A 24,525-nucleotide genomic window follows, 5' to 3' on the forward strand; every position below is an offset into this window, starting at 1 on the left:
CAGTCAGTTCAAGTTTACCCACATAATCCTTGGCATGCACCCCCCCCCCCAAATTTCAGCATTCAGAATGTTACAAGCTGCTGCACAATATAGACTAAGAAAACGTCAAAACACACACAAAGTGGAATGTAAATTATATAATTTGATTTATCCTCCCCCAAATTATGATTTTAAGCTTAATAATAATAATAATAATTTATTATTTGTACCCTGCCCATCTGGCTGGGTTTCCCCAGCCACTCTGGGCGGCTTCCAACAAAGACCAAAAATACACTAAAATGTCACACATTAAAAACTTCCCTAAACATGGCTGCCTTCAGATGTCTTCTGAATGTCGGTAGTTGTTTATTCCTTTGACATCTAATCCAGAACGTGGCTGCAAGACTGGTGACTGAGAGCGGCTGCAGGGACCATATAACACTGGTCTTGAAGGATCTACACTGGCTCCCAGTACGTTTCTGAGCACAATTCAAAGTGTTGGTGCTGACCTTTAAAGCCCTAAACGGCCTTGGTCCAGTATACCTGAAGGAGCGTCTCCACCCTCATCATTCAGCCGAGACTCTGATGTTTGATGTTTTATTCTGTTTTAATATTTTGTTGGGAGAGGCTGAGGAAACCCAGCCAGATGGGCAGGGTATAAATAAACTATTCTTATTTTTATTCTTGTTCAGTTGCTGGGAATTGTCACTCTGTGAGAGGTAAACTTCAGTGCCTGGGATTCTCTGAGGGAAAGGTGGGTACGACGCTTGGCAGCTGCCTGAGGTTGCCCAGGTGCCCAGAGCCCATTGGCTCCTGTCCTTGGCCCGGCTCTGACCTCACAACCAGCTGTGGAATCCTGGGGAATGTCTTGTTTCCTAGGAGACCAGGTGAGTTGCTTAAAAGGATCCCTGGGTCAGTTGAAAGCCCAGTCAGTTGGAGCAGTTAGAAGCCATTCAGATCCCTTCTTCTGTTCTTGTCTTGAAAGCTGTTCAGATGGATTGACTGACTTTCTGGACACCTTCAGTTTTCTACCCACATGGAACAATGTGCCCCTGGTTGCGCAGAAGGTAAAGTCATGGGAAAGAGGGGAGACATTCTGAAGATTCGTGCTCCCACCACATGCCCAGTTTTTAAAGATGCTCCTTGGACCAAGGACCTTGGTTTTTGACCATTGCAAGTATCATGCTGGGTGTTATGTGAGCCAGCAATTTTCCCAGGGAGTTTTCTGATTAGTTTTCTGAGTTTTCTTTTTTTGTCACATCCAAACTGCAGCAGAATTACCATCCTCCCATCCCAAATATTCAGGAGAATGCTCCCCCACCACCAATCTCACTGCCCACAAATAGGATGGTTCCCGGTACGTTTCTGAGCACAATTCAAAGTGTGGATGCTGACCGTTAAAACCCTAATTGTCCTCAGCCCAGTCTCCGCCCCCATCGTTCAGCCCAGACACTGAGGTCCAGCTCTGAGGGCCTTCTGGCATTCCCCTCATTGTGAGAAGTGAAGTTACAGGGAACCAGGCAGAGGGCCTTCTCGGTAGTGGCACCCGCCCTGTGGAACGTCCTCCCATCAGATGTAAAGGAAATGAACAACTATCTGACTTTTAGAAGACATCTGAAGGCAGCCCTGGTTAGGGAAGTTTTTAATGTTTGATGTTTTATTGTATTTTTAATATTTTGTTGGAAGCTGCCCAGAGTGGCTGGGGCAGCCCAGTCAGATGGGCAGCATATAAACAATAAAATAATTATGATTAGCAGCAGCAGCAGCAGCAACAACAACAACAACAGAGAGCCTTAACATAAGAAGACCCCTGCAAGATCAGGCTAGGAGCCCATCTGCCGGTGGGACCTCAGTGCAACAGTGCTTTCCCCACTGAGCATAACAGCCCTATCTGCTCCCCTCTATCAGCTCTCCACAAGTGCAGTCCACAGATGTGCATGGGAGCAGGAGCTGCTTAGAAAGTGAAGCCATAGCATGCAAAGTTGAAGAGGAGAGAAGGAAAGAGAATCAGGAAGCAGACAACAAACAGGGCGTTAGAAAAGGGGAGAAAGAATAGTGGGAGCCGTGACTTAAATTAGTGCTTAAAATTCTATACTGCCGTGAGTCATTGTGTCTACAGGGCAACCAGGACAAAAGATAACCTAATGTGGTCTCCAGTGGAATATAATAGTTTAATGGATTATGATCGCTTAACTTTGCTGGAGCTTCATAGATGAAATCTGGTCCCATTTGGTCTGTGTGGCTCATTCCCTCAAGAGCCGGTAATTTGAAGAACAGGTGAATTAAGCGCTAGCAGTGGGATAATATTTTTTTGTTTCGAAGAGCATAGAAAATCAGGCTATGGTGAAGAATGCAACAGCCCAACTCCCTCTGATTTATTATCATGCAAGTCCAATGAATTCAATAGGGGTTGTGAATTAAATGGGAGTTGAACATATGTGGTGAATTAGCTTTAAATAAAGTATGTATTTACCACTTCAATGTCACCCAGGAGGATCTTTTGGTTTTTATGTCAATTTTCCGCCAGCAGATGTCAAACCTGCTATTCCAGAAATAAAGGCTAATTCCTGGGTTGCTGCTATTAAAATGCACAGCCAATTGGCAGCAGAATATATATAATTAGTCTCAACCTGTAGCAAAACATTTGAAATATGTTTGGTATTCTGGTTAACTCTGTCAACTTTGCTTAATTAGGATGTAGACTACATACATGAAATTTGCATTTTTTAAAAATAAATAAATAAATCTATGGTTTCAACAAATTAACAATATTCTGATCCTGGCGTACAAGACAGTCAATCAAAAGGAAGAAAGAAAAGCAGTTATTCACAAATTGGGTCTTCCCTTAAAGAGGGCATGTATTGTGGTGAGACCTGGACAACCGACACCCTGTGTTGTGGGTGGGTACGATCGGTCAGCCACAACACCCGATTGGTAGGTCCCTCGAAGCTAGGTGCAATCTGGCCAATGGGACGCAGTCCAAATGGTTCGAGGGACCTATTTATGCCCATGCACGTGACCCAGAGCTTCCTCTTTCGGCGTGTGCATTTGGAACACCCGCCCACCTCTCCCTATATTTAGGGCTGTGCGCTTGACCTTGCTATGCCGTCGTGTGTTATCTGTCATTGAGACAGGGGCATGGCAGGAATTTCCCCCACTTGGCTGATTGGCTGTTGCCATTTGGGTTTCCCCTGCCGTGTAGCAAATCGTCACAACTTGTAAGGTTGCAGATAGGCTCTGGTTCAGGTGATAGGGATGGGAGAACGTTCTCGCCATCCTTATGTGAAGGGTATTCCGTTAACGGAATCCAGGGACTCAATGGTTCGGGGGTTGTGCCCGTGCCTGAGTGCAGGGGGACATTTGGGGGGCGGAGTTAGCCCATGCCTGGCTTTCCGCTTATCCAGGTGTTCACCCTTGGCTGACCTATGCTGGAACCCTGGGTTAGCGCTACCTGCATGGCAGGGAGCTAGTTGAACCAGAGCCTATGCAACCAATCACTTTCTGTAATCAATAAAGTTGTGGCCTAAATTCTGCCAAAAACCAAACCAAAATTTGAGTCATGTGTGAATTTATTTAGGGGGGGAGGTTTCTGGGTCTGAATACGCAAATGCCTGTTATTTGGTGACTGAAGCTTTGAGGGCAGAGAGTTGCACAGGTCTTCTCAATGGCCACCATGCTTTCCCCAGAATACCCCAGAATCACACTCCACCCAGGGCATTCTGTTATCCCCCCACTCAAATATCCCAGAGTAGACTTCTTCAGCACGAGACCCTCCAGATATTGTTGGCAGAAGCTACTTGCTGGGTGGAGTGGAGAGGTTATGTAAACTTTGTGGCAGATGAGTTGTTGTTGTTTACTGGGAGCGGAAAGGGAAGGTGCAAGCTGGTGGGCAGGTCGGCACATGGCAAACTCGCCAGCAGGCATGCCAGTTTGCTCTTATGGGAGAGCCAGCGTGGTATAGTGGTTAAGAGCAGTGGACTCGTAATCTGGTGAACCGGGTTCGATTCCCTGCTCCTCCACATGCAGCTGCTGGGTGACCTTGGGCTAGTCACACTTCTCTGAAGTCTCTCAGCCCCACTCACCTCACAGAGTGTTTGTTGTGGGGGAGGAAGGGAAAGGAGATTGTTAGCCACTTTGAGACTCCTTCAGGTGGTGATAAAGCGGGATATCAAATCCAAACTCTTTCAAACTCTTCTTCACCATGACCTCCCTGCCACCTCTAACTCTCTGCAAGCAACAGTGAGTCACTCGCTGCAAAATTTGCATAGCAGTTCTGCACCAAAAGGGAAACTGCTTCTAACTGGTTGACGGCACCTCCCATCGAGCACCAGACTCTTAACCGCAGGGTCGTGGGTTTGAGCCCTAAGTTGGGCCAAAGATTCCTGCATTGCAGGGGGTTGAACCAGATGACCCTCCTGGTCCCTTCCAACTCTACGATCTATGACGATTGGCTCTGCTAGCTGGGTCTGATGGGAGTTGGAGTCCGACAACATTCGGAGGGCACCAGGTTGGGAACCTAGAATGTCCTAGAATGTCTCCTGGATAAAGTGAGGGAGAGAAATTTTGGCCGCCAGCCACCAACCACCAAGAGGGATGCAGCTACTTTTTTGTGGCAAGGGTTATAAAACTGAGGAGAAAGGGAAACACAACAACAAAGGTCTGTTGCAGGGGTCAGCAACCTTTGTCAGCCGTGGGCCAGTCCACCGTCCCTCAGACCTTGTGGGGGGCCAGACCATATTTTTTTAAAAAAATGAATGAATTGCTATGCCTCACAAATAACCCAGAGAGGCATTTTAAATAAAAGGACACATTCTACTCATGTAAAAACATGCTGATTCACGGACCGTCCATGAGCCAGATTTAGGCGGCGATTGGGCCAGATCCGGCCCCTGGGCCTTAGGTTGCCTGCCCCTGGTCTGTTGCAATTATAAGCTGATTATTGTTTTTTGCACACACCCCTCCCAAAAGATTGGTCAAAGTGCCCCCCCTCCTGACACCTGCAAATGAAGGAGCATTATTTTTGGATGAGGGCAGAGAATAAATTGTATCATCGTCAAAATTGCAGATCAAACATCACTGCCAAGTTTCTGTTTAGCCATTCACTACATACAACTTTGCACAAGTGGTGATGTGGAGAAGGGATGTTGAAAGCCTCCACTTCATCCATCATATGGGCACTTTGTTCTGAGCCATTCAGCAGGCAGCATTATGCACTGGAAATCGACTTGCAGACGTTGGTTTTTTACAGCACCTCTCATGTTACAGACCAATCAATATGCCCGACCCAGACTATTGAGCTCACTAATGATTTTACGTTCTTAAAAAGGGATAGATGCAATTAGGTGAAAATCTTTAGCTATAGTGGTGCACTGAATGTATTGAATTTAGGTCGCAAAAGTAGCATTCGGAGCCTGAAAGAAAAAATAAAGGACGCTAATTGCTTCGAATTCAGTATATCAACCCCAGTTATACTGTGTGGCTTAAACCAGAGGCTCAGCATTGCTTTCCTGTTTCCTTCTTTTTAGGGCCAGAAGCATTAATCAATCATTTGATGTGATAATTTTACAGCTGATTTATTGTTCACGTTTGTGGGACTCGGCACAGTACTATATGTGAGGCCATTTACTCATTGCAACAGCCTCATATCATTGCTTGGGCACTGCCAGCTGCCCAGTCAGACCTGAGAAATGGAAACCACAGGCAAGGGGTCAGAACCAGTCGATACTGCTGTTCTCCAGGAAAAGTCCCACCCTGACATGGAAGACTTTGAGCTCAGATTCAGAGGAGGATCAAAGTGCACAACTGGACCACACGCTTAACATGAGTCAAAGCTGTGATGCAGCAGCCAAAAAAAGCTCATGAAATTATAGGATGCATCAACAGAAGTATCTTGTACAGATCAAGGGAAGTAATAAAAAAGGTAAAGGGACCCTTGACCATTAGGTCCAGTTGTGACCGACTCTGGGGTTGCGGCGCTCATCTCGCTTTACTGGCCAAGGGAGCTGGCGTACAGCTTCCGGGTCATGTGGCCAGCATGACTAAGCCGCTTCTGGCGAACCAGAGCAGCACACGGAAATGCCGTTTACCTTACCACTGGAGCGGTACCTCTTTATCTACTTGCACTTTGTCATGCTTTCGAACTGCTAGGTTGGCAGGAGCAGGGACCGAGCAACGGGAGCTCACCCCGTCGCGGGGATTCGAACCGCCGACCTTCAGATCAGCAAATCCTAGGCTCTGTGGTTTAATCCACAGTGCCACCCGCATCCACTCTATTCTTCCTTGGTCAGACCCCACCCTCAAGTACCATGTCCAGTTCTGGGTGCCACAATTTAAGAAGGATATTGACAAGCAGAGGAGGGGGACCAAGCTGATAAATGGTCTGGAAAGCAAGCCTTATGAGGAACACTTGAGGGAGTTGAGGATGTCTAAGCCTGGAGAAGAGATGACTGAGAGGTGATATGATAGACATCTTCAAATATCTGAAGGGCTGTGACACGGATGATGGAGCCAGCCTGTTTTCTGCTGGTCCAGAAGGTAGGGCCCAAACTGATGGAGATTCTGACTAAACATTAGCAAGAACTTTCCCTGATGGCAAGAGTTGTTTGACAGTAGAACGGACTCCCTCGGAAGCTGGTGAACTCTTCTTCACTGGAGGTTCTTAAACAGAGTTTGGATGGCCACCTGTCAGGGATTCTTTAGCTGTGACTCCTGCACTGCAGGGGGTTAGACTAGATCAGTGTTTCCCAACCTTGGGCCTCCAGCTGTTTTTGAACTACAATTCCCATCATCCCTGACCACTGGTCTTGCTAGCTAGGGATGATGGGAGTTGTAGTCCAAAAACAGCTGGATGCCCAAGGTTGGGAAACACTGGACTAGATGGCCTCTGGAGGATCCCTTCCAATTCTACAATTATATTCTTTTATGATTCTATTCTGGTAGGCATGTGCCTTGAGGCTCTGATTCTAGACTTCCCAGAGGCATCTCTTTGGCCACTGTTAAGAGACGAGGATTCAGGGCTTTTTTAATGTACGGTCTTTGGCAACCAGCCACAACAATAATTTCATTACATAAGGTTTTGAAGACACATGCTGGAAAAACCCCGGGGGCTGGATCTGACAATGGCAGCAGCAAGGACAGGAACTTCTCCTTACCTTTGGGCTCCTCGTCGTTTCCTGTGTTTTGTTCTTCGGCTTTTGTCGAATCCTTCAGCGTTTCGTATTCTTTTTCCATCTTCGCTGCTGCAGCTTTTGTGCTGTCAGCCTCTTCAGTGCTCTTGTCTGGTGGGGGGGGGAGGGGGTTGAAAGCAGAAGGTTTCCCTGTATCATCTCAACCGCATCATTTCCTGAAAGTGCACCAGCTCACCCTTACGCACCGAGTGGAATTGGAAGCGCCGTTTGGCTGACTTCTTTCTTCCAGGAGTACATTAGGGCTGTGTACACACCGTGCATTTAGAACGTAGTCAAAGCACATGGCTAGAGTTCCCAGGTTCTTTGGGGGAAGCCATGCATTTTAAAGGTGCTTTAACTTTATCTTGTGTGCACAGCCCTACTTTACAGAGGACACTCCTCTCTTTAAAGGGCTTTTTCATCCAAGTCTTGTTTAAAGATAAAGAAACTACAGAATGGAGAGTGGGGGCTGGAATTGCCCATCAACACTGAGTAGCTCTCATTCTTAGTAGGCATGGCAGTCACCTGGTTGGCCTCCTTCACTTTGGTGAGGCAGATTGTGTTTCTATTTAAACTACATAAATTATGTCTAAATGTGCGTCTTTACCTATAAATTTGCAGGAATTATGTCTAAATGTGCACCTCTACCTATAGATTTGCAGGTGCAAATTTGATGCATACCTGTGTCCTCCGATGGCACTGAAGTCTCTACCCTAGTAAAATGTTTATAGCCACTATAAGGCAGGTAGAATAACACTGGCCACACTCTTGAGAGACAGTAGCTCTCCACCAGGTGAGCTCTTAATTTGTTATTATATCTGTACTTCAAGTCCGATTTGGCAAATCTCCTCTAGAAAGAAACAACTCAGAGGCCACGAAAGAAAAGGATAACAACAGGAAGATTTAAAGAAGGAACTATTGGAAACTCAAGGCAGTAGAAACATAAGATGATTGGACCCCACTGAACTTGAAGCATGGGAAGCCCCAACAAAAATTTATAATTTGGCAGAATATTTGGACTATATGATATGTATTTGTATAATTTGGAATACTTAATGTGATTTGATTGGATTGTTAAAATGGAAAATTTAATAAAAATTATTTTAAAAAAGAGAAAGAGAGAGAAACAGTAGCTCTCCACCATCTCAGACTGATGCTTAGCCAGCAATTCTACCAGAGATCCTGCTCACTGAAGATTGAACCTGGGACCTCTTTGGGGCAGGAGTAACGGGCTGGCACCTATGGACACCTGCCAAGGCCATGCCCCAGCAGAAGACCCTCTGCCAACTCCTGGAGTATCCTGGCCCTGCTGCTCCTGTCTTGCTGATTATGGCTGGATCTTCAACTAAGCAAGTGGGTACTGGCAGGAACAAAGAGGATGATCAACAGCCCCATCTCATCTTGCCTGCTCTGTTAGGCCAACTCTGTGGATTGTGAGCTATGAGAAGGTGAGGCCATTCACAGAAATAAGCTCTTATACCTCTTAAATAGGCATTAAAAAGGTAAAGGTAAAGGGACCCCTGACCATTAGGTCCAGTCACAGACGACTCTGGGGTTGCAGCACTCATCTCGCTTTATTGGCCGAGGAAGCCGGCGTACAGCTTCCAGGTCATGTGGCCAGCATGACTAAGCCGCTTCTGGCAAACCAGAGCAGCACACGGAAATGCCGTTCACCTTCCTGCCAGAGTGGTACCTATTTATCTACGTGCACTTTGACATGCTTTCAAACTGCTAGGTTGGCAGGAGCAGGGACTGAGCAACGGGAGCTCACCCCGTTGCAGGGATTCGAACCGCCGACCCTCTGATCGGCAAGTCCTAAGCTCTGTAGTTTAACCCACAGCGCCACCCGTGTCCCTAAATAGGCATTACTCCCCCCATAAATAATCCTGGGAACTGTAGTTGTCAAGCATGCTGGGAATCATGCAACTGCGAGTGGGGTTTCCTAACAATTCTCAGCACCCTGGTCAAACTACAGTTCCTAGGATTCCTAGGACAAAAAACTGCTTTAAATTTATGGTGTGGATGTGTCCAAGATCCACTGGGAGCATCTTGCCCGAGGATCTGCCACTGAACCTTCTTCAAGCAGATCATGTGTTCTGTTACTCAGTTATGTGCTTTGAGGAGCGATAGCTCTCAGGTAGAAAACCAACCCAAAGAAGCCAGACTAAGGCAATTGGAAAATTATGGGAATCAAATTACACCAGGGAATAGAGGATTTTCACGACAGAAGGCTTTTACTATTTAAATCGACTGGACAGCTGTGCAATAAGCAGTTGAATATATCTACTGGGAACAAAGCTATAAAAGTGATGCAGTATCAGAATAAATGAATACCTGATGGCAGCTTGTTTTTGGTGTTGGGCTTTTCGAGTTTCTTTCTTGTCTGTAGAGCTATCATTGCGTCCAGGTTTTCTAGAAAGTAGAAGCAGAAGATATTTATCCTTGCACATTAGAATGGGCTTATATGAGGCTTTTATTTGATGGGTTTGCAAAGTAATGAATTATTCCCTTGCATTGAGGAAAATACAGGTTTTCAGATGTTTAAAAAGCTATTGAGCACAGAGGATGAAAATAGGTAGATGGAAGTCCACAACAATTAAAATACACAAGGAGATTCAATCCATATGGAAAGGTATTACATACAAAAAATGCTACTCTAGGACTGAATCGCATTGAATAGTATCTAACAGAAGACACATATTGAATTATTTTGTTTTTGTTATTGTTTTTGTCTTGTCTTTATTTTTTATTTGCTCCCCCCCCCTTTATCTTTCTAATTAAAGATGCTGAGATGTATGGTTTCTAACTTTTATATTATTTGACGTTTAGAGAAGTTATCAATGTATGTATTTGTTAACTATATTTATTTGCATGTTTGAAAATAAATAATAATAATAATGCTGCTTATAATATACCAAGAACCAAAAATGAAATCTATTCATAGACATGCCTGCTGCATTCAACAAAAGGCCAGTTTAATATTCTTCCGTTTTAACTGAGGAAGCAGGAAAATGTAGCAGCAGCAGTGGCCTGCACTTATGCCCACAGCCAGAGGAGAAATGAAAACGATTTCAGAAGGGTAAATGGGGACTTCAATGACTGTGGGGAACCTTCAGACTCTGTCAGAGGCCTATGAGGCAATTTTTCCAAAACCACACCCACCTGTCAATCAAGTGACATCATTTCAAAGAGTGGGTGATGTCAGCTGATGGACGAGTTTGTGTTCAATTCTGTGCTGACTGCACACCCCAGTTTCCTGCAAAGAGCTGACATGTGCAGTCAGCTCCCCAGGATTTAACCCCCTGCTACTCAGTTGATAGGGACGCAGGTGGTGCTGTGGGTTAAACCGCAGAGCCTAGGACTTGCCGATCAGAAGGTCGGCAGTTCAAATCTCCGCGATGGGGTGAGCTCCCGTTGCTCGTTCCTTGCTCCTGCCAACCTAGCAGTTCGAAAGCACATCAAAGTGCAAGTAGATAAATAGGTACCGCTCCGGCGGGAAGGTAAACGGCGTTTCCGTACACTGCTCTGGTTTGCCAGAAGCGGCTTAGTCATGCTGGCCACATGACCCAGAAGCTGTACGCTGGCTCCCTCAGCCAATAAAGCGAGATGAGCTCCGCAACCCCAGAGTCGGTCATGACTGGACCTAATGGTCAGGGGTCCCTTTATCTTTTAATCAGTTGATGAGAGATTCAACAGGATTCAACACAACCCCTTTCCTGATCACAAACAGATTTGCATCAAAACCCCTGCTAAAACAAAGGTCCCCCCTTAGCAGTGCCTTGCTGCCTGGAGGTGCTTTGAAGTCCCAGCTTAGGGCTTCAAAGCATCAAATCACCTGATGTGATTGTGATGCCAAGTAATTGACAGGTGCGTGACCCCGCTCACCTGTCAAATTTGCCCTGCAAGGTCAATGCCGATAAGGATTTGGCCCACTGAGGCAAAAAAATCCTCAGCCTTGTTCTATTATAGCACCCTCTGCACTCACTAACTATTGTGCTCCCTTTGTACGCCACCCTGCCAATGAGAACAAGAGAGATCTTTTACCTCTGCACAATGAGCACAACATGATATGGGGGACAGCAAACCATGGCCTTCAGACATGCTAACAATATTCTTATTCTAAAAATGTTGCCTTCAATTGTGAAAAAAAAAGAGTCAGTTTATAGGGGGGGAAATTATATAGCAGGTTAGAAACCTACGTACTCCGCACTTTCTGAAACAATACATGAAAGGAAATACAGCCAGCCTTTGAAATCTGCAGTTCTGCAAAATTTGCAATCACTTCTCCAGGCACTTTATGTGTAATAGAATGCATATACAAAGGAAAAATGTGGATATACATGGATGTGTTACTGAAAACAACACAGAATATGTATTATATTTGGGAAAGTTGATTTGCAAAGCTGTGAATATTAGGCAGAATTGCGTACAAAAATGTATAGATACCAGGCAACATTTACACTGATTGATTTTCATGATGAGTTGTTGTTTATAATTGTAAACAGATGTGGAAAGGTGGAAACTGAACTGAAGATTGTAAAACCAAGAAACCGAGAGAAGCTCGAATTACACGACCCCTTATTATCACATTTTCAAATTCTGTATCCACAAGGACTAGAAACCAAAGAAGCTTCTACAAGGCCATAAAACAATAGTTTTTGCAAGGTGTTGCCACATTCTCTCTCACTATAGTGCAACCCCAACCTTGTCTGCTGAGAAGCAATTTCTGTCGAGGCCATTTAGGTTTTGTCCCTGGCAGGATCACAGCGTCACTTCCCTAAAACTGTTTCCCCACAAACAAAATACAGAACAAGATTCTCAAGCACAAAATGATGTCAAGCAAGACTTGCTACCTCAAACAAATGAGAATGGAAAGGGAAGCAACGCCAGCCGGCCCTGTTTCCAGCCGAGACTCTAAGTGCCCACCAGCTGTGGTCTGAATATGTGTGCACAATATTTGCTTTGAGTTATCCTAATGGGGTGAGTCATTCTGAGAAATGTCATAAGCAAGGCCAGTAGCTTAGCAACTCGGTGTCCTACTTGGGCCTCTAATGAGATCTGATGTCATTGCTAGGCTGGTTGCCTTGGCAACCCTTAAAAAAACCAGAGGAAGGAGTTGAGCTCATCAAGGTGACAACCTTTCACCCATCTGGACATCTATTTCTAATAGGGTTAATGAAAGGGAAACGTTGCCGCAGCTGAACCACTTTTTAAAAAGCTTCCAACTTAAATAAAACAGCCTGGTTTGTCTTGGAGACAGCTCTGCAGATTTCCAGTGATCTCCAGTGAATCCAGTGTTTTGTTAGCCCAAAAATGGAAAACTCCCAACTAAAGAAGAATGGCAACTTGAACTGACAGAATATGTGCAGCTTGCAGACTTAACATACAGAATAAGAGAACAAAGAGGAACATACGTTTAGAGAAGATTGGAAAATGTTTATTGAACGTATGGGGGGAAATTGTGTACACCTGAAAACTTTGGCAGCCTTAAGATAAATTCAACAGTGTAAATAAGTTTTGATGGATGCAGTAATGGAATACTGAATGGTTTAGTTTTTGTAAAATATGAAGGGATTTATGATATGCAAAATGAACCATGGAAAGAGAAGAATGGAAGTCATTGATATGAGAAAATTAATCAGGGTAAGGAACATTTTTGACCCTGTGGGTCAGATCTTTATCTATCCTGCACCCCATGGACCAACTTTGACAAGGGATGAGGTGCACCCACCTGCCATCATCTGACATAATGATGAGTTATTAATTAAGTTGTTGTTATACTTATTACCTGCCTTTCCCCAGACGATCTGAGGACAGGGTACAGCAATACAAAATACAGCACTGAAAATAGTTTACAATCACAACTACAGTAGGTCCTAAAATATATGTATCTCAAGTGTCAAAGACCAGGGTGAAGAGGTTTATCCTTGGTATACAGGGAAAGCTGTACAATGAAGGTGCCAAACACACCACTGTGGGAAGGGAAGTCTGAAAATTTTTACACATCACTTGGGAAGACAGGCGAACTAATGCCAGTGAACTGGAAGAAGCAAAGGTCATCAGTGTTGAAGCAATGATTCTTCAACATCAACTTCGTTGGACTGGTCATGTTGTGCAGATGCCTGATTATTGTCTCCCAAAGCAACTACTCTATTCCCAACTTAAAAATAGAAAGCATAATGCTGGTGGTCAACAAAAGAGGTTCAAAGACTCTCTCAAGGCAAATCTAAAAAAATGTAGTGTAAACACCGACAACTGGGAAACACTGGCCTGCGAGTGCTCCAATTGGAGAACAGCCTTTACCAAAGGTGTCATGGACTTTGAAGACGCTTGAACTCAGGACGCAAGGGAGAAACATGCTAAGAGGAAGGCACACTTGGCAAATCCACACCGTGATCAACTCCTGCCCAGAAACCAATGTCCCCACTGTGGAAGGATGTGTGGATCCAGAATTGGCCTCCACAGTCACTTATGGACTCACTTTTAAAACCGTGTTCATGGAAGACAATCTTACTTGGCTATGAGGGATTCTCAAAGAAGAAGACAATGAAGGTGCCAAACACACCTCTATGGGAAGGGAAGTCCACAACTTAGGGGTTGCCAGAGAATTCCTTCTTCTGGGTCACACACCCCAAACGTCTGAGGGTGGTGGAACTGCCATGAGCAGACGTGGGCAAACTAAGGCCTAATCGCCTTCTCAATCTGGCCGGCAGATGGTCCAGGAATGAGTGTGTTTTTACATGAGTAGAATGTGTGTTTTTATTTAAAACGCACCTCTGGGTTATTTGTGGGGCATAGGAATTCATTAATTTTTTTCCTTCAAAATATAGTCCTGCCCCCCCCCCCCCCGAGGTCCGAGGGACAGTGGACCATCCCACAGCTGGAAAAAGTTGCTGATCCCTGGCCAAGAGGGCCTTCTTGCTGATCTTAACATCTGACAGGGGAAGGGGAAAACTTTCAGGTTTGTCATTTGTCATTAAGTCATTTGTCCAAACAGTGAGCTGCAAAGCAGATCTTTTGCTTTACACTGCCATTGCTGCTCTCCATACATTTCCAGAGCTCTCCTTGCATTTCCTGAAAAGGCAGATACAGTATTCTTTGCAAAATCAACATATGCCTGAGAGGTACTTTGTCAGCGCACACTTGTTCACTTGTCAGTATATCTTGGAAGCAATACGCATCAAAGCGTCTGTGGCATTCAGTCATTCTTCGGAGAAAAGACCTGACATTTCCCACCCACTCCCCCTATGGAAATGTTTTTGCACTAGAACACAAATATTTAAATATTTGTGACAAAGATCTTTGTCACCATCATCATAGCACAGTCTGTATGGGATTGGCTTATATATTGTGTTTAGAGCAGCAATTTTAAGGAGAAATGTCTGTGGGAATGCTAAGTTACATTCTTCAGTGGAGCAAGTATTTGGGGGGGGGGGCAGAATGTTTAAAATAAATTGTTAAAAAAATGTTAAAGAATGTTAATTTTTTTTTTTTACTATTTCCCCCCTAACAGTATAATGTATTTTACTTTGTTTTTATGTACGTTGCTTTGTAATGGCTTCACCTACAGAAATAAATAATAACCTATTTAAATGCAATTTCCCTTAAGCTACACACTTTTTGCAAAGCAATTTCCCCTTTTTGGTAATACCTTGTAAGTCGAACAGAATCTGTTTCCGATGTCCGTTTGACTTCCAAAAAGCGGCTTCTGATTGGCTCCTGCAGCCAATCAGAAGCCGCGGAAGTCCTGTCAGACATTTGGCTTCCAAAAGAACATTAAAAAACCAGAACACTCGCTTCCGGTTTTCGATCATTTAGGGGCTGAAATGTTCTACTCCCAAGGCGTTCAGGAGCTGAGGTATAACTGTATATGTATTTATATGCACACTTTACCCCAGTAAACACATTTTTTTGACAATGCATTACAAAATTCAGAGAACTCTGAGAATTTCAAATTATGGGTATATTTCGGTTTATGTCTTGTTTCATAAAATTTGCTATGTTTGCCTTCCAATGCAAAAAGAAGAGAATCCCTCACATCCTTAGCTGGAAGCACATGTGACAGCTGGTAATCGCTTAGGACCACTGATCCTAAGCGAATACAGAAATTCTTGCTCACATGAATTCACGATTTAGCTGTTTGGAGAAAACAGCTCAATGCCTCGCCATATGCTATACATCCTTGACTCCTCTGCAGAAGATGGGGCTTGCCCATCTTGGCAAAGTAGAGGAAAACATGGGGGGAGGTGAAGTATATGGTGACATCTGGACATGTCCACAACTACTCAAAGCAATTCTCTTCTCAGTTGCAAGTTGGCCAGGGAATGGGATTGCTGAGTCATGGGCGAAGGAGGAAGGTGTGATTCTGGTGACTAAGGAAGGCAGTGCGACAGCCAGTGGCTCAGAGAAGTAGGGGGAGTTGGGATGCAGATAGAGACATGGTAGAGTCATAGAATTGTTGAGTTGGAAGGGACTCCAGGGGTCCTCTAGTCCAACCCCCGGCAGTGCAGGAAACTCAGCTAAAGCATCCATGACAGATGGCCACCCAACCTCTGCTTAAAAAACTCCTAGAGGGTTACCACCTCTAAAGGGAGACCGTTCCACTTATTACTTGCTTTTTCTCTACACTAAGAAGTCTCAAATGCCGCACTCTTTCCTCGTAGAAAACACTACATTATGTCAACCAGATCATCTCGCTCTTTATGCTGTTGACACTCTCAACAGACTCTGAAAGCTTCATGGGATGAGACTTGTCCTTGCAGAAGCCATGCTGGCTCTGCTTCAGCAAGGCTTGTTCTTCTACATGCTTGGTTATTTTATCTTTAATGGTACTTCCTGTTAGAATTCCTGCTCCATGATTGCAGTCATGGGATTTTTGTCTATCACATGACGGTGTATGTTCTGACTCCACAGAGTGGGAAGTGACAGAGACAGGATGTTTGTGTTACTGTGTTCCGTGAAATGGGACTATTGTCCTTTGTTCTTTCTCTTTGCTGTCTGATGCTTGAGAGAGAGGGAGCCATGTTGTAGTGCTCCGTGTGTGTTTATATGTAAATAAAGTAAGGTAAAGGTAAAGGGACCCCTGACCATTAGGTCCAATCGTGACCAACTCTGGGGTTGCGGCCCTCATCTCACTTTATTGGCCGAGGGAGCCGGTGTACAGCTTCCGGGTCATGTGGCCAGCATGACTAAGCCGCTTCTGGCGAACCAGAGCAGCGCACGGAAACGCCGTTTACCATCCCACCGGAGCGGTACCTATTTATCTACTTGCACTTTGACATGCTTTTGAACTGCTAGATGGACAGGAGCAGGGACCGAGCAATGGGAGCTCACCCTGTTGCGGGGATTCAAACCGCTGACCTTCTGATCGGCAAGTCCTAGGCTCTGAGGTTTAACCCACAGTGCCACTCGTAGATTAGCCAAAATGCTGAGTTGCTTAGGTCTGTCACACAAGCTGTCAAGACTCTGCGGATCCCTAAGTGTGCTTTGTTGGCATCGGTCGCTGTGATGTTTGGGCTGAAGAAAGCTTTTGAAGCTCCCGAACGATCGACCAGGAGGGAGGGAACATGCCAGTCGGGCATGTTTCTCTGCCAGGGTCCTACTCGAGCTCCTGACACTTCCCACAAGTTTTTCCACTGTCGAACATCTCTTATTGTCAGAAAGTTCTTCCTGATGTTTAGTCGGAATCTCCATTCTTGTCATTTGAAGCCATTGGTTTGAGCCCTACCGTCCGGAGCAGGAGAAAACAAGCTTGCTCCATCCTTCAAGTGACAGCCCTTTAGATACTTGAAGATGGATATCATATCTCCTATAAGGGAATGTGGCTTCAACAACGAAGTGTCTCCAAGGCTCAAAACAGGAGCCATTGGGTATAGGGCCTGGGAGTGATCTACCATGGATAGTGAATGCCCTATCCTCAGAATCGTCTTCTGCTGCAGAAGCAAACAGGGTGTGCAGCATGCAGTGCTATCACCCGTCATTGCTGCAGAAAAGCTTAATAGAGAGCCAGTGTGGTGTAGTGGTTAAGAGCAATAGACTGGTAATCTGGTGAACCGGGTTCGCTTCCCCGCTCCTCCACATGGAGCTGCTGGGTGACCTTGGGCCAGTCACACTTCTCTGAAGTCTCTAAGCCCCACTTAAACCTCACAGAGTGTTTGTTGTGGGGGAGGAAGGGAAAGGAGAATGCTAGCCGCTTTGAGACTCCTTCGGGTAGTGATAAAGCGGGATATCAAATCCAAACTCTTTTTTTTAATAATAAACATCATAGTAAAATTTACCTTCAATATACACATGCTCAAAGCATTTCACAAATGCAACATCCTTACAACTGCTGTGTGAGCGGGGGTCAGTTGGGGGAGGGCTGAAACTGAGAGACCGTGGCCCAAAGCACACAACGTACTCAGAACACAGGTTCTGGTCTGGATTGTGGAGATTTCCCAATATATAGCACATGGCCTTAACCCACGCTCCTGTTTTTATCCACACCTAGTTTGCTGCCTGCACTGGTATTCTTAAAAAATAACAGCAACCCCAGAACATGGTTGGCTTGACTTTCTCCTTGTCGCTAAATAAGTTAGTAGACACCCGTTGAATGAAACTGGATTCCCACTTGGAAGGCTGCTGACGGATTGGGCAACAGAGAAACAGAACCTTACAGAAAGCACAGACTGTGATGGGCAGCCATGACACCTTATAAATTTGTGCACACACAAGGCTGATGTGCCTGCTTTTGTTTCCCCCCGTTATTTTTTTTATTGATTTTCCACATTTATAACAAATATAACCTATAAAAGTCACAAAACGACACACATTACAATACTAAAATAAAAATCTAATCAAAATAAAAACACTTATTACTTCTAGAACCCAAATTAACTTTCATTGTTATCTGACTTCCTCAAATCTTCCCCTAACTGAATTTCATTGTGACACCTTTGTAACAGTTCTCCAAGATCTTCTTTCTAATACCATTAACTCCTTCAATTAATTACCGTATTTTTCGCTCTATAAGACGCACCAGACCACAAGACGCACCTAGTTTTTGGAGGACGAAAACAAGAAAAAAAATATTCTGAATCTCAGAAGCCAGAACAGCAAGAGGGATCGCTGCGCAGCGAAAGCAGCAGTCCCTCTTGCTGTTCTGGCTTCTGGGATAGCTGCGCAGCCTGCGTTCGCTCCATAAGACGCACACACACATTTCCCCTTACTTTTTAGGAGGGAAAAAGTGAGCCTTATAGAGCAAAAAATACGGTACTTTCATCTCTTTTCTTATTGGCTTACATCCATTTTACTATGCAACATCCTTATTCTAATCCTAGGCCTATTTGATATTGATGTGCCTGTTTTTGCACATGGATGCTAGTACTTAAGAGAACATGTCTCAGGGGGACAGAATGTGATTCTGGAACTAAAAGGTCAGCATAGGTTTCAGATTCAGAAGAATACAACTGCATATATAGCCTCAGTATCCTTTCAGTGAGCCTTGGATTTGGAGGCTAAATCCTGCACGGCTCCCAGTGAGACCTAATTCATCCCCTGAATGATGCTTGAAGACTGTTCTCCCTGGGGAGAGATCTTGCGAAGATGACACAATGCTGGGCCTTCAAATCCCAGACCAGCTGCTACCGAGATGTGCTTTTAAACGCAACTGTCTCTGCAGATTGTCAAGCAAGGAGCTCGAGAAGCATGTGATATGCTCTACTAAATGATTTATTGCCTTTAATGCATAATTCAGCTTCGTAGCTTCAGCCTAAAAGTGGAGAGGGGGTGTTTTAATGCACCTGTTCTAAAACCAGATAGCCTTGTTTAACTTCATAGATATTGCTGGTTGCTGCTGAGCTATGGTTGTTGTTTACAGCAGATTCCTTACATATAATCTCATAAGAGGTAAAAGGGGTGGTACCTATGTTGATTTGCCCTTGTCCCTAGTCAATAAAAAGTGGAGGGTGATACTCTGAACCCCTTGCAGGAGGCAGCAGCAAAGATCCATGCTGATTACAAAGTTGCCCCTGAAAGAGAAGAGCTTGACAAAGTCAGAAATGGATTGCATTGACTCTGACATGTCTGTCTGTCTGTCAACAGAGAATCAAGATGAAGGTACTGATTCTCATCAGGTTGACCCTTAACCGAATGGGGCATCTTGTCAACTTCTAGTGCCCCCAATAATTCTAAGCCCCGAGAATCTAGTTTGCTTTGGAAATACCCAGATCAAACCTACAGACGTACTGGGTCATTGCCCATGATTGGAACGTGACTTGATGTCGACAGCCTTGCCTACTGTTTATTGGCCTCATGTGAATAGCTGGAATGTATCATGAATGATCTTCATTATGCATGCAAAACATTCTTCCACCAGATCCTTGGCTTATTGACATCTGATGCCCTTTTAAATGTGTTGTGGGAGGGGGGATTATTGGTTTGCAGTTGTTCTTATTTTTATTATGTATTTTGTGTTGTGAACTGCCCTGGGATTTATGGAAGAAGGCGGTGTACAAATTTTAATAATAATAATGGAAATAAGGAAAGGACTGTAGCTTAGTGGTAGAGCATCTGCTCTGCATGAAGAAGGTCCTAAGTTTGATTCCTGGCATCTTCAGTTAGGACAAGGAGAGACGTCTTCCTGAAGCCCTGGAAAGCTGCTCTCAGTCATTGTTTGCTAATCCTGATCTTTGGTGGAGCCATAAGCAGCTGCCACCTCTAGTGACCTCCATCACTGCTTATCCCAAGTGATTCCCAGCACTGAGGTCATTGCCTTTCCCGACAGATTCCTCACTTTTCAGGACTCCTGGCCTAGTTCTCTCAACCTCCATCTGGGGAAAATGGCCCACTACAGCCACCTTAAAGGTAAAGGGACCCCTGACCGTTAGGTCCAGTCGTGGCCGACTCTGGGTTTGCGGCGCTCATGTCGCTTTATTGGCCGAGGGAGCCGGCGTACAGCTTCTGGGTCATGTGGTCAGCATGACTAAGCTGCTTCTGGCGAACCAGAGCAGCGCACGGAAACGCCATTTACCTTCCCACCAGAGCAGTACCTATTTACCTACTTGCACTTTGACGTGCTTTCGAACAGCTAGGTTGGCAGGAGCAGGGACCGAGCAACAGGAGCTTACCCCGTCACGGGGATTCGAACCACCGATCTTCTGATAAACAAGTCCTAGGCTCTGTGGTTTAACCCAGAGCGCCACCCATATCCCTACAGCCACCTTAGTACAGCAGAAAAGGGAAGTGATCTCAGAGTTGCATCACCCTCTATGGTATTTTCCAGTATCAAAAAATGCAGATACGAGTGATTCCCCTGCCTGTTAATCCTGCTCCAATATGGATTTTGGCAAATAATCCACTTTTTGTGGTTTACTTTTCAAGCCAGTGCTTCTTCAACATTAGTCTCTAGGTATTGTGTGGGGCTTCCCTTTACGCCCACAGCAACAGTTCTCTGCCCTGCAGTCCATGCTCCCAAGGAAAAACAAACATCAGACCTTTTCACAAATCACAGCAGCTCTGGCAACAAAGCACTTTGCTCCCCCCCCCCTTGCTATGCCAAGCTCATATTCTCATGGTTTCTTAAGCCTCTTGAGAAGAATATCAGATCAGCGTTTTGAAGGTAAAAAATAGAGTCACTTTTCAACTGCACTGCTAAAAATAGCCCAGCGGTGAAACAACTTGAAGCGTTTGAGAGAGTGTTTTCCTTCCACCACAGTTGACTGCTTCGATAGCAAACAACAGTGCCCTGAGCATCACAAACTAGCAGAGCAGAGCGGAGCCACAGCTGTGGCTAGGTTTTTCTTGGGGCTGGCTCACACATGCATGTTCATCATGTGCGGTTTGGCGATACTCCTGGAGGCACAGGTGTCCTTGGTGCTAAGAGAGCCTTTTACCAGTTCCGGTTGCTAAGGCAGCTACGTCCATTCCTGGATGGAGATAGCTGACCACACTTCTCTCCATGCGCTGGTAGCCTCATGGGTTTGATTGCTGCAATGTGCTCTTTGTGGGGCTACCCTTGAGGTTGGTCTGGAGCACAGGTAGGCAACCTAAGGCCCATGGGCCGGATCCAGCCCAATCGCCTTCTAATTCCGGCCCTCGGATGGTCCGGGAACCAGTGTGTTTTTACATGAGTAGAATGTGTCCTTTTATTTAAAATGTATCTCTGGGTTATTTGTGGGGCATACGAATTCGTTCATATATTTTTTCCCCAAAATATAGTCCGGCCCACCACATGGTCTGAGGGATGGTGGACCAGCCCATGGCTGAAAAAGGTTGCTGACCCCTGGTCTGGAGGCTTGTGTCTGGTTGCATGTTGGGACAAACTACCACCAGCATCACTTGTGGGATTTGCTCTGGCTGCCAATTTGTTACTGGGAGAGAGAGCTTCTTTTGCAAGTTCCCAAGATATCAGAAGTCCACTCTACACTCAGAGCAGGACTTTTGACATAGATACACCTGTTCTGTGGAATAGCATTCTTGTCAAGACATTTTAATTCCAACAAACTTTCCCAGCTGGGTGACGTGTTCTCTGCCATGTGTGTCTATATTATATTGTATTTTCTGCTGCTGTTCTGTTTTCTTTGCTGTTATTTGTGTTGTTTTTAACCTTTCTCTTGTGCATTGCCTTGGGAAACTTGTGTGGAATGCAATTTATAAAAGGAATCATGATAATCACCAGACTACAGTGGTACCTCGTGTTAAGTACTTAATTTGTTCTTAACCTGAAACTGTTCTTAACCTGAAGCACCACTTTAGCTAATGGGGCCTCCCGCTGCCGCTGTGCCGCCAAAGCACGATTTCTGTTCTTATACTGAAGCAAAGTTCTTAACCTGAAGCACTATTTCTGGGTTAGCGGAGTCTGTAACCCGAAGCGTATGTAACCTGAAGCATATGTAACCTGAGGTACCACTGTACTCTAACAGTTAGGAATGACTTGTTAGGAATGACTTGTTGCAGGTCAAGCAACAGATAGAACTCTCACACAGCCTTCAACATAGTGCTTCTCAATGGACTTGGTTCACACATTCCACCACCAGTCATCTAGTTCACAGTAACTTGGGCTGAGCCAAAATGGCGCATGCGCATTCTGAAAACTTTGCTCCTGCAAAACGCACACCTTCCCCTTTCATTGATAGTTTAGGAGGCCTGCGAAAGACTGGGGGGAGATGTTTGTGTACTTCAAGCGAGAGCACAAAACATGGCCATCACTCTGATTTGGCTTCATGATGGCCAAATTGATTGGCCGCATGCTGCTGGCTGTGTGATCCCTGATTGGTTGGATCTTACTGTAGCCCAAGAGGTGACATACACTGTCAAAGCAGCTGAACGGCTAAGAAAGGCAGGGAACCGGAATGGTACAAAAAGATGAGGTTTAGTCTGAATCCCATCCATGTCTGCTCAGAATCAACTCCTGTTGATTTCAAGGAAAGTTACTCCCACGAGACTGCAGTCTAAACCCTCGCATTTTTTTTTACCATTTGGAGGAAGCCATCTAACATCACGTCATGCTACTGTTTCTCCCTGATGCAGCATGCGTCAGGGTATCTGTTCAGATATTTGGAATCTGCTGGGTACTTGCAAAGTGGCTTTCCACCCACTGGCGGAGGAACGGGGGGTGGGCGGGGGGAACGCACTGCCCCCAGCACCATCAGGGAGGGGGGTACCATTGGGGCCACCCCCTGGACACATGCCATGTGCCCCCCACCATACCAGGCACAACGCCTCCATGGCCAGCGCACCACGCCTCCAGGATGCACGTCACGCCCCTGGGACGCATGCCACGCCCCCGCAGGAGATGTGCTACACCCCCAGGAGCATGCCACACACCTGGGACGTGCGCCAGTCAAGCCCTGCCTGCTCTCCGCCCCCCGTTCTGGAGCATGCAGCTTCACCACTGTTGCTACCCACCCAAACATTCTGAATTGCCAAAAGGGTTGCAATCCAATAAACTCATTGAAGCGTGTGGAAACTTTGCCATATATTCAGCAACAGCAGGAATTTCATTCCACTCCCTCCCCACCATGCAGCACTGCCTCTCCACCAGGCTACCTCACAGAATGCCTTTTAGTGTGTACTTCCAGCCCTGGCCAACACTTTGTTTCCAAATCCATCTAGATCCCATTAAGGGTAAACTGTTGGGTTTGTAAAACACAAGCGATCAGAAGCAGTCCTGATGACCACTGGCTTCAAGGGCTACTACTGAATGGGAACTAAAACTGATCACAGGGAAATGTCATAATACTTCAAGGTCCTATTCACCAAGAACTGGAGATATTAGTTCACTTTATACAGTGGTACCTCGGGTTAAGAACTTAATTCATTCTAGAGGTCCGTTCTTAACCTGAAACTGTTCTTAACCTGAAGCACCACTTTAGCTAATGGGGCCTCCTGCTGCCACTGCGCCGCTGCCATGCAATTTCTGTTCTCATTCTGAAGCAAAGTTCTTAACCCGAGGTACTATTTCTGGGTTAGTGGAGTCTGCAACCTGAAGTTTCTGTAACCTGAAGCGTCTGTAACCCGAGGTACCACTGTACATGTAGTGAATAATAGCAGGAAAAGAATATCTGAAATATAGGTTTCCTATTGGAAACCTTGCAGTCAAGAAATGTTCTGTTGTTATTGAGTATCAGAAAAATGAATGTCCGTTCCAGTTTCTTTCCGTTTCTCATTTTTTTCTGGTCATAAATTCAGTTTTTTTAAATCCTCATGAAAACTTGTCAGTATTTTGGTATCAGCTTCTCCTCATATACACATTTTAGTATACAGTTTTGACTCAAACACACATTTTTGCATACAATAGGCTGCATTTTTGGTACACATTTTCTGGATGAAGAACTGCATCATAAAATATGAAATAGTACAGATTCTGAAGGATTGATGTGTTTTTGTTCATGGACAGGTTCGAACAGTGCAAATTAGGTAGTTCCTCATTGAAATGCAAACAAAATCAAATACCTCCCATCCCTAAGTAAAAGGCCACTGAAATGAATTGCCTTACAGCAGCTTACAGAGAACATCTGTTCAGGTTCAGTCTCATTCTGGTTGAAATCGTTTCACACTATGACCAAGAACAGAGAAACCCGGCACCTCAACACTACTTACAATAAATTGCCATGAAAAGGTCACTGATTTTACAGGAACCAGCCCTGATGATAATCAAATGATAGTATAATCACCAGTATTCATGGCAAAAAGGGAGGAACCAGGGCCGGATTTAGGTTTGATGAGGCCCTAAGCTACTGAAGGTTAATGGAGCCCTTTATATGTCCAGCTGTCCTTTGTCAACAACTCAGTTGTCAACAACAACTTTGTCAATTGTCGCTGTTTTTTGTATTGAATATATGCTACATGGTAATTTATGGACCTAATAGGTATCTAAAGCCATTTGCACATGCAGAATGTA

At 45.0% G+C, this 24,525-nt stretch overlaps 1 protein-coding gene and 1 long non-coding RNA gene across 2 annotated transcripts in view; one reads left to right on the forward strand and one right to left on the reverse strand.

Annotated features, from left to right (window-relative positions):
- Positions 1 to 24,525, reverse strand: part of SCG3 (secretogranin III) — a 51,066-nt gene that overhangs the window by 8,425 nt on the left and 18,116 nt on the right. Inside the window, exons 9-10 of the mRNA XM_079953379.1 lie at positions 9,480 to 9,557; positions 7,131 to 7,256 (exon numbers count right to left, since the gene is read on the reverse strand). Of these exons, the coding sequence (XP_079809505.1) occupies positions 7,131 to 7,256; positions 9,480 to 9,557 (204 nt within the window). The remainder of the gene's footprint in view (positions 1 to 7,130; positions 7,257 to 9,479; positions 9,558 to 24,525) is intronic.
- LOC307203056 lies at positions 893 to 21,794 on the forward strand. Its single transcript, XR_013833113.1, has 2 exons — positions 893 to 1,046; positions 21,342 to 21,794. It is a non-coding gene; the product is annotated as an uncharacterized lncRNA (long non-coding RNA).

The sequence above is a fragment of the Podarcis cretensis genome (genome assembly GCF_951804945.1).
Source record: "Podarcis cretensis genome assembly, chromosome: 14".
NCBI classification, from domain to species: Eukaryota; Metazoa; Chordata; class Lepidosauria; order Squamata; family Lacertidae; genus Podarcis; species Podarcis cretensis.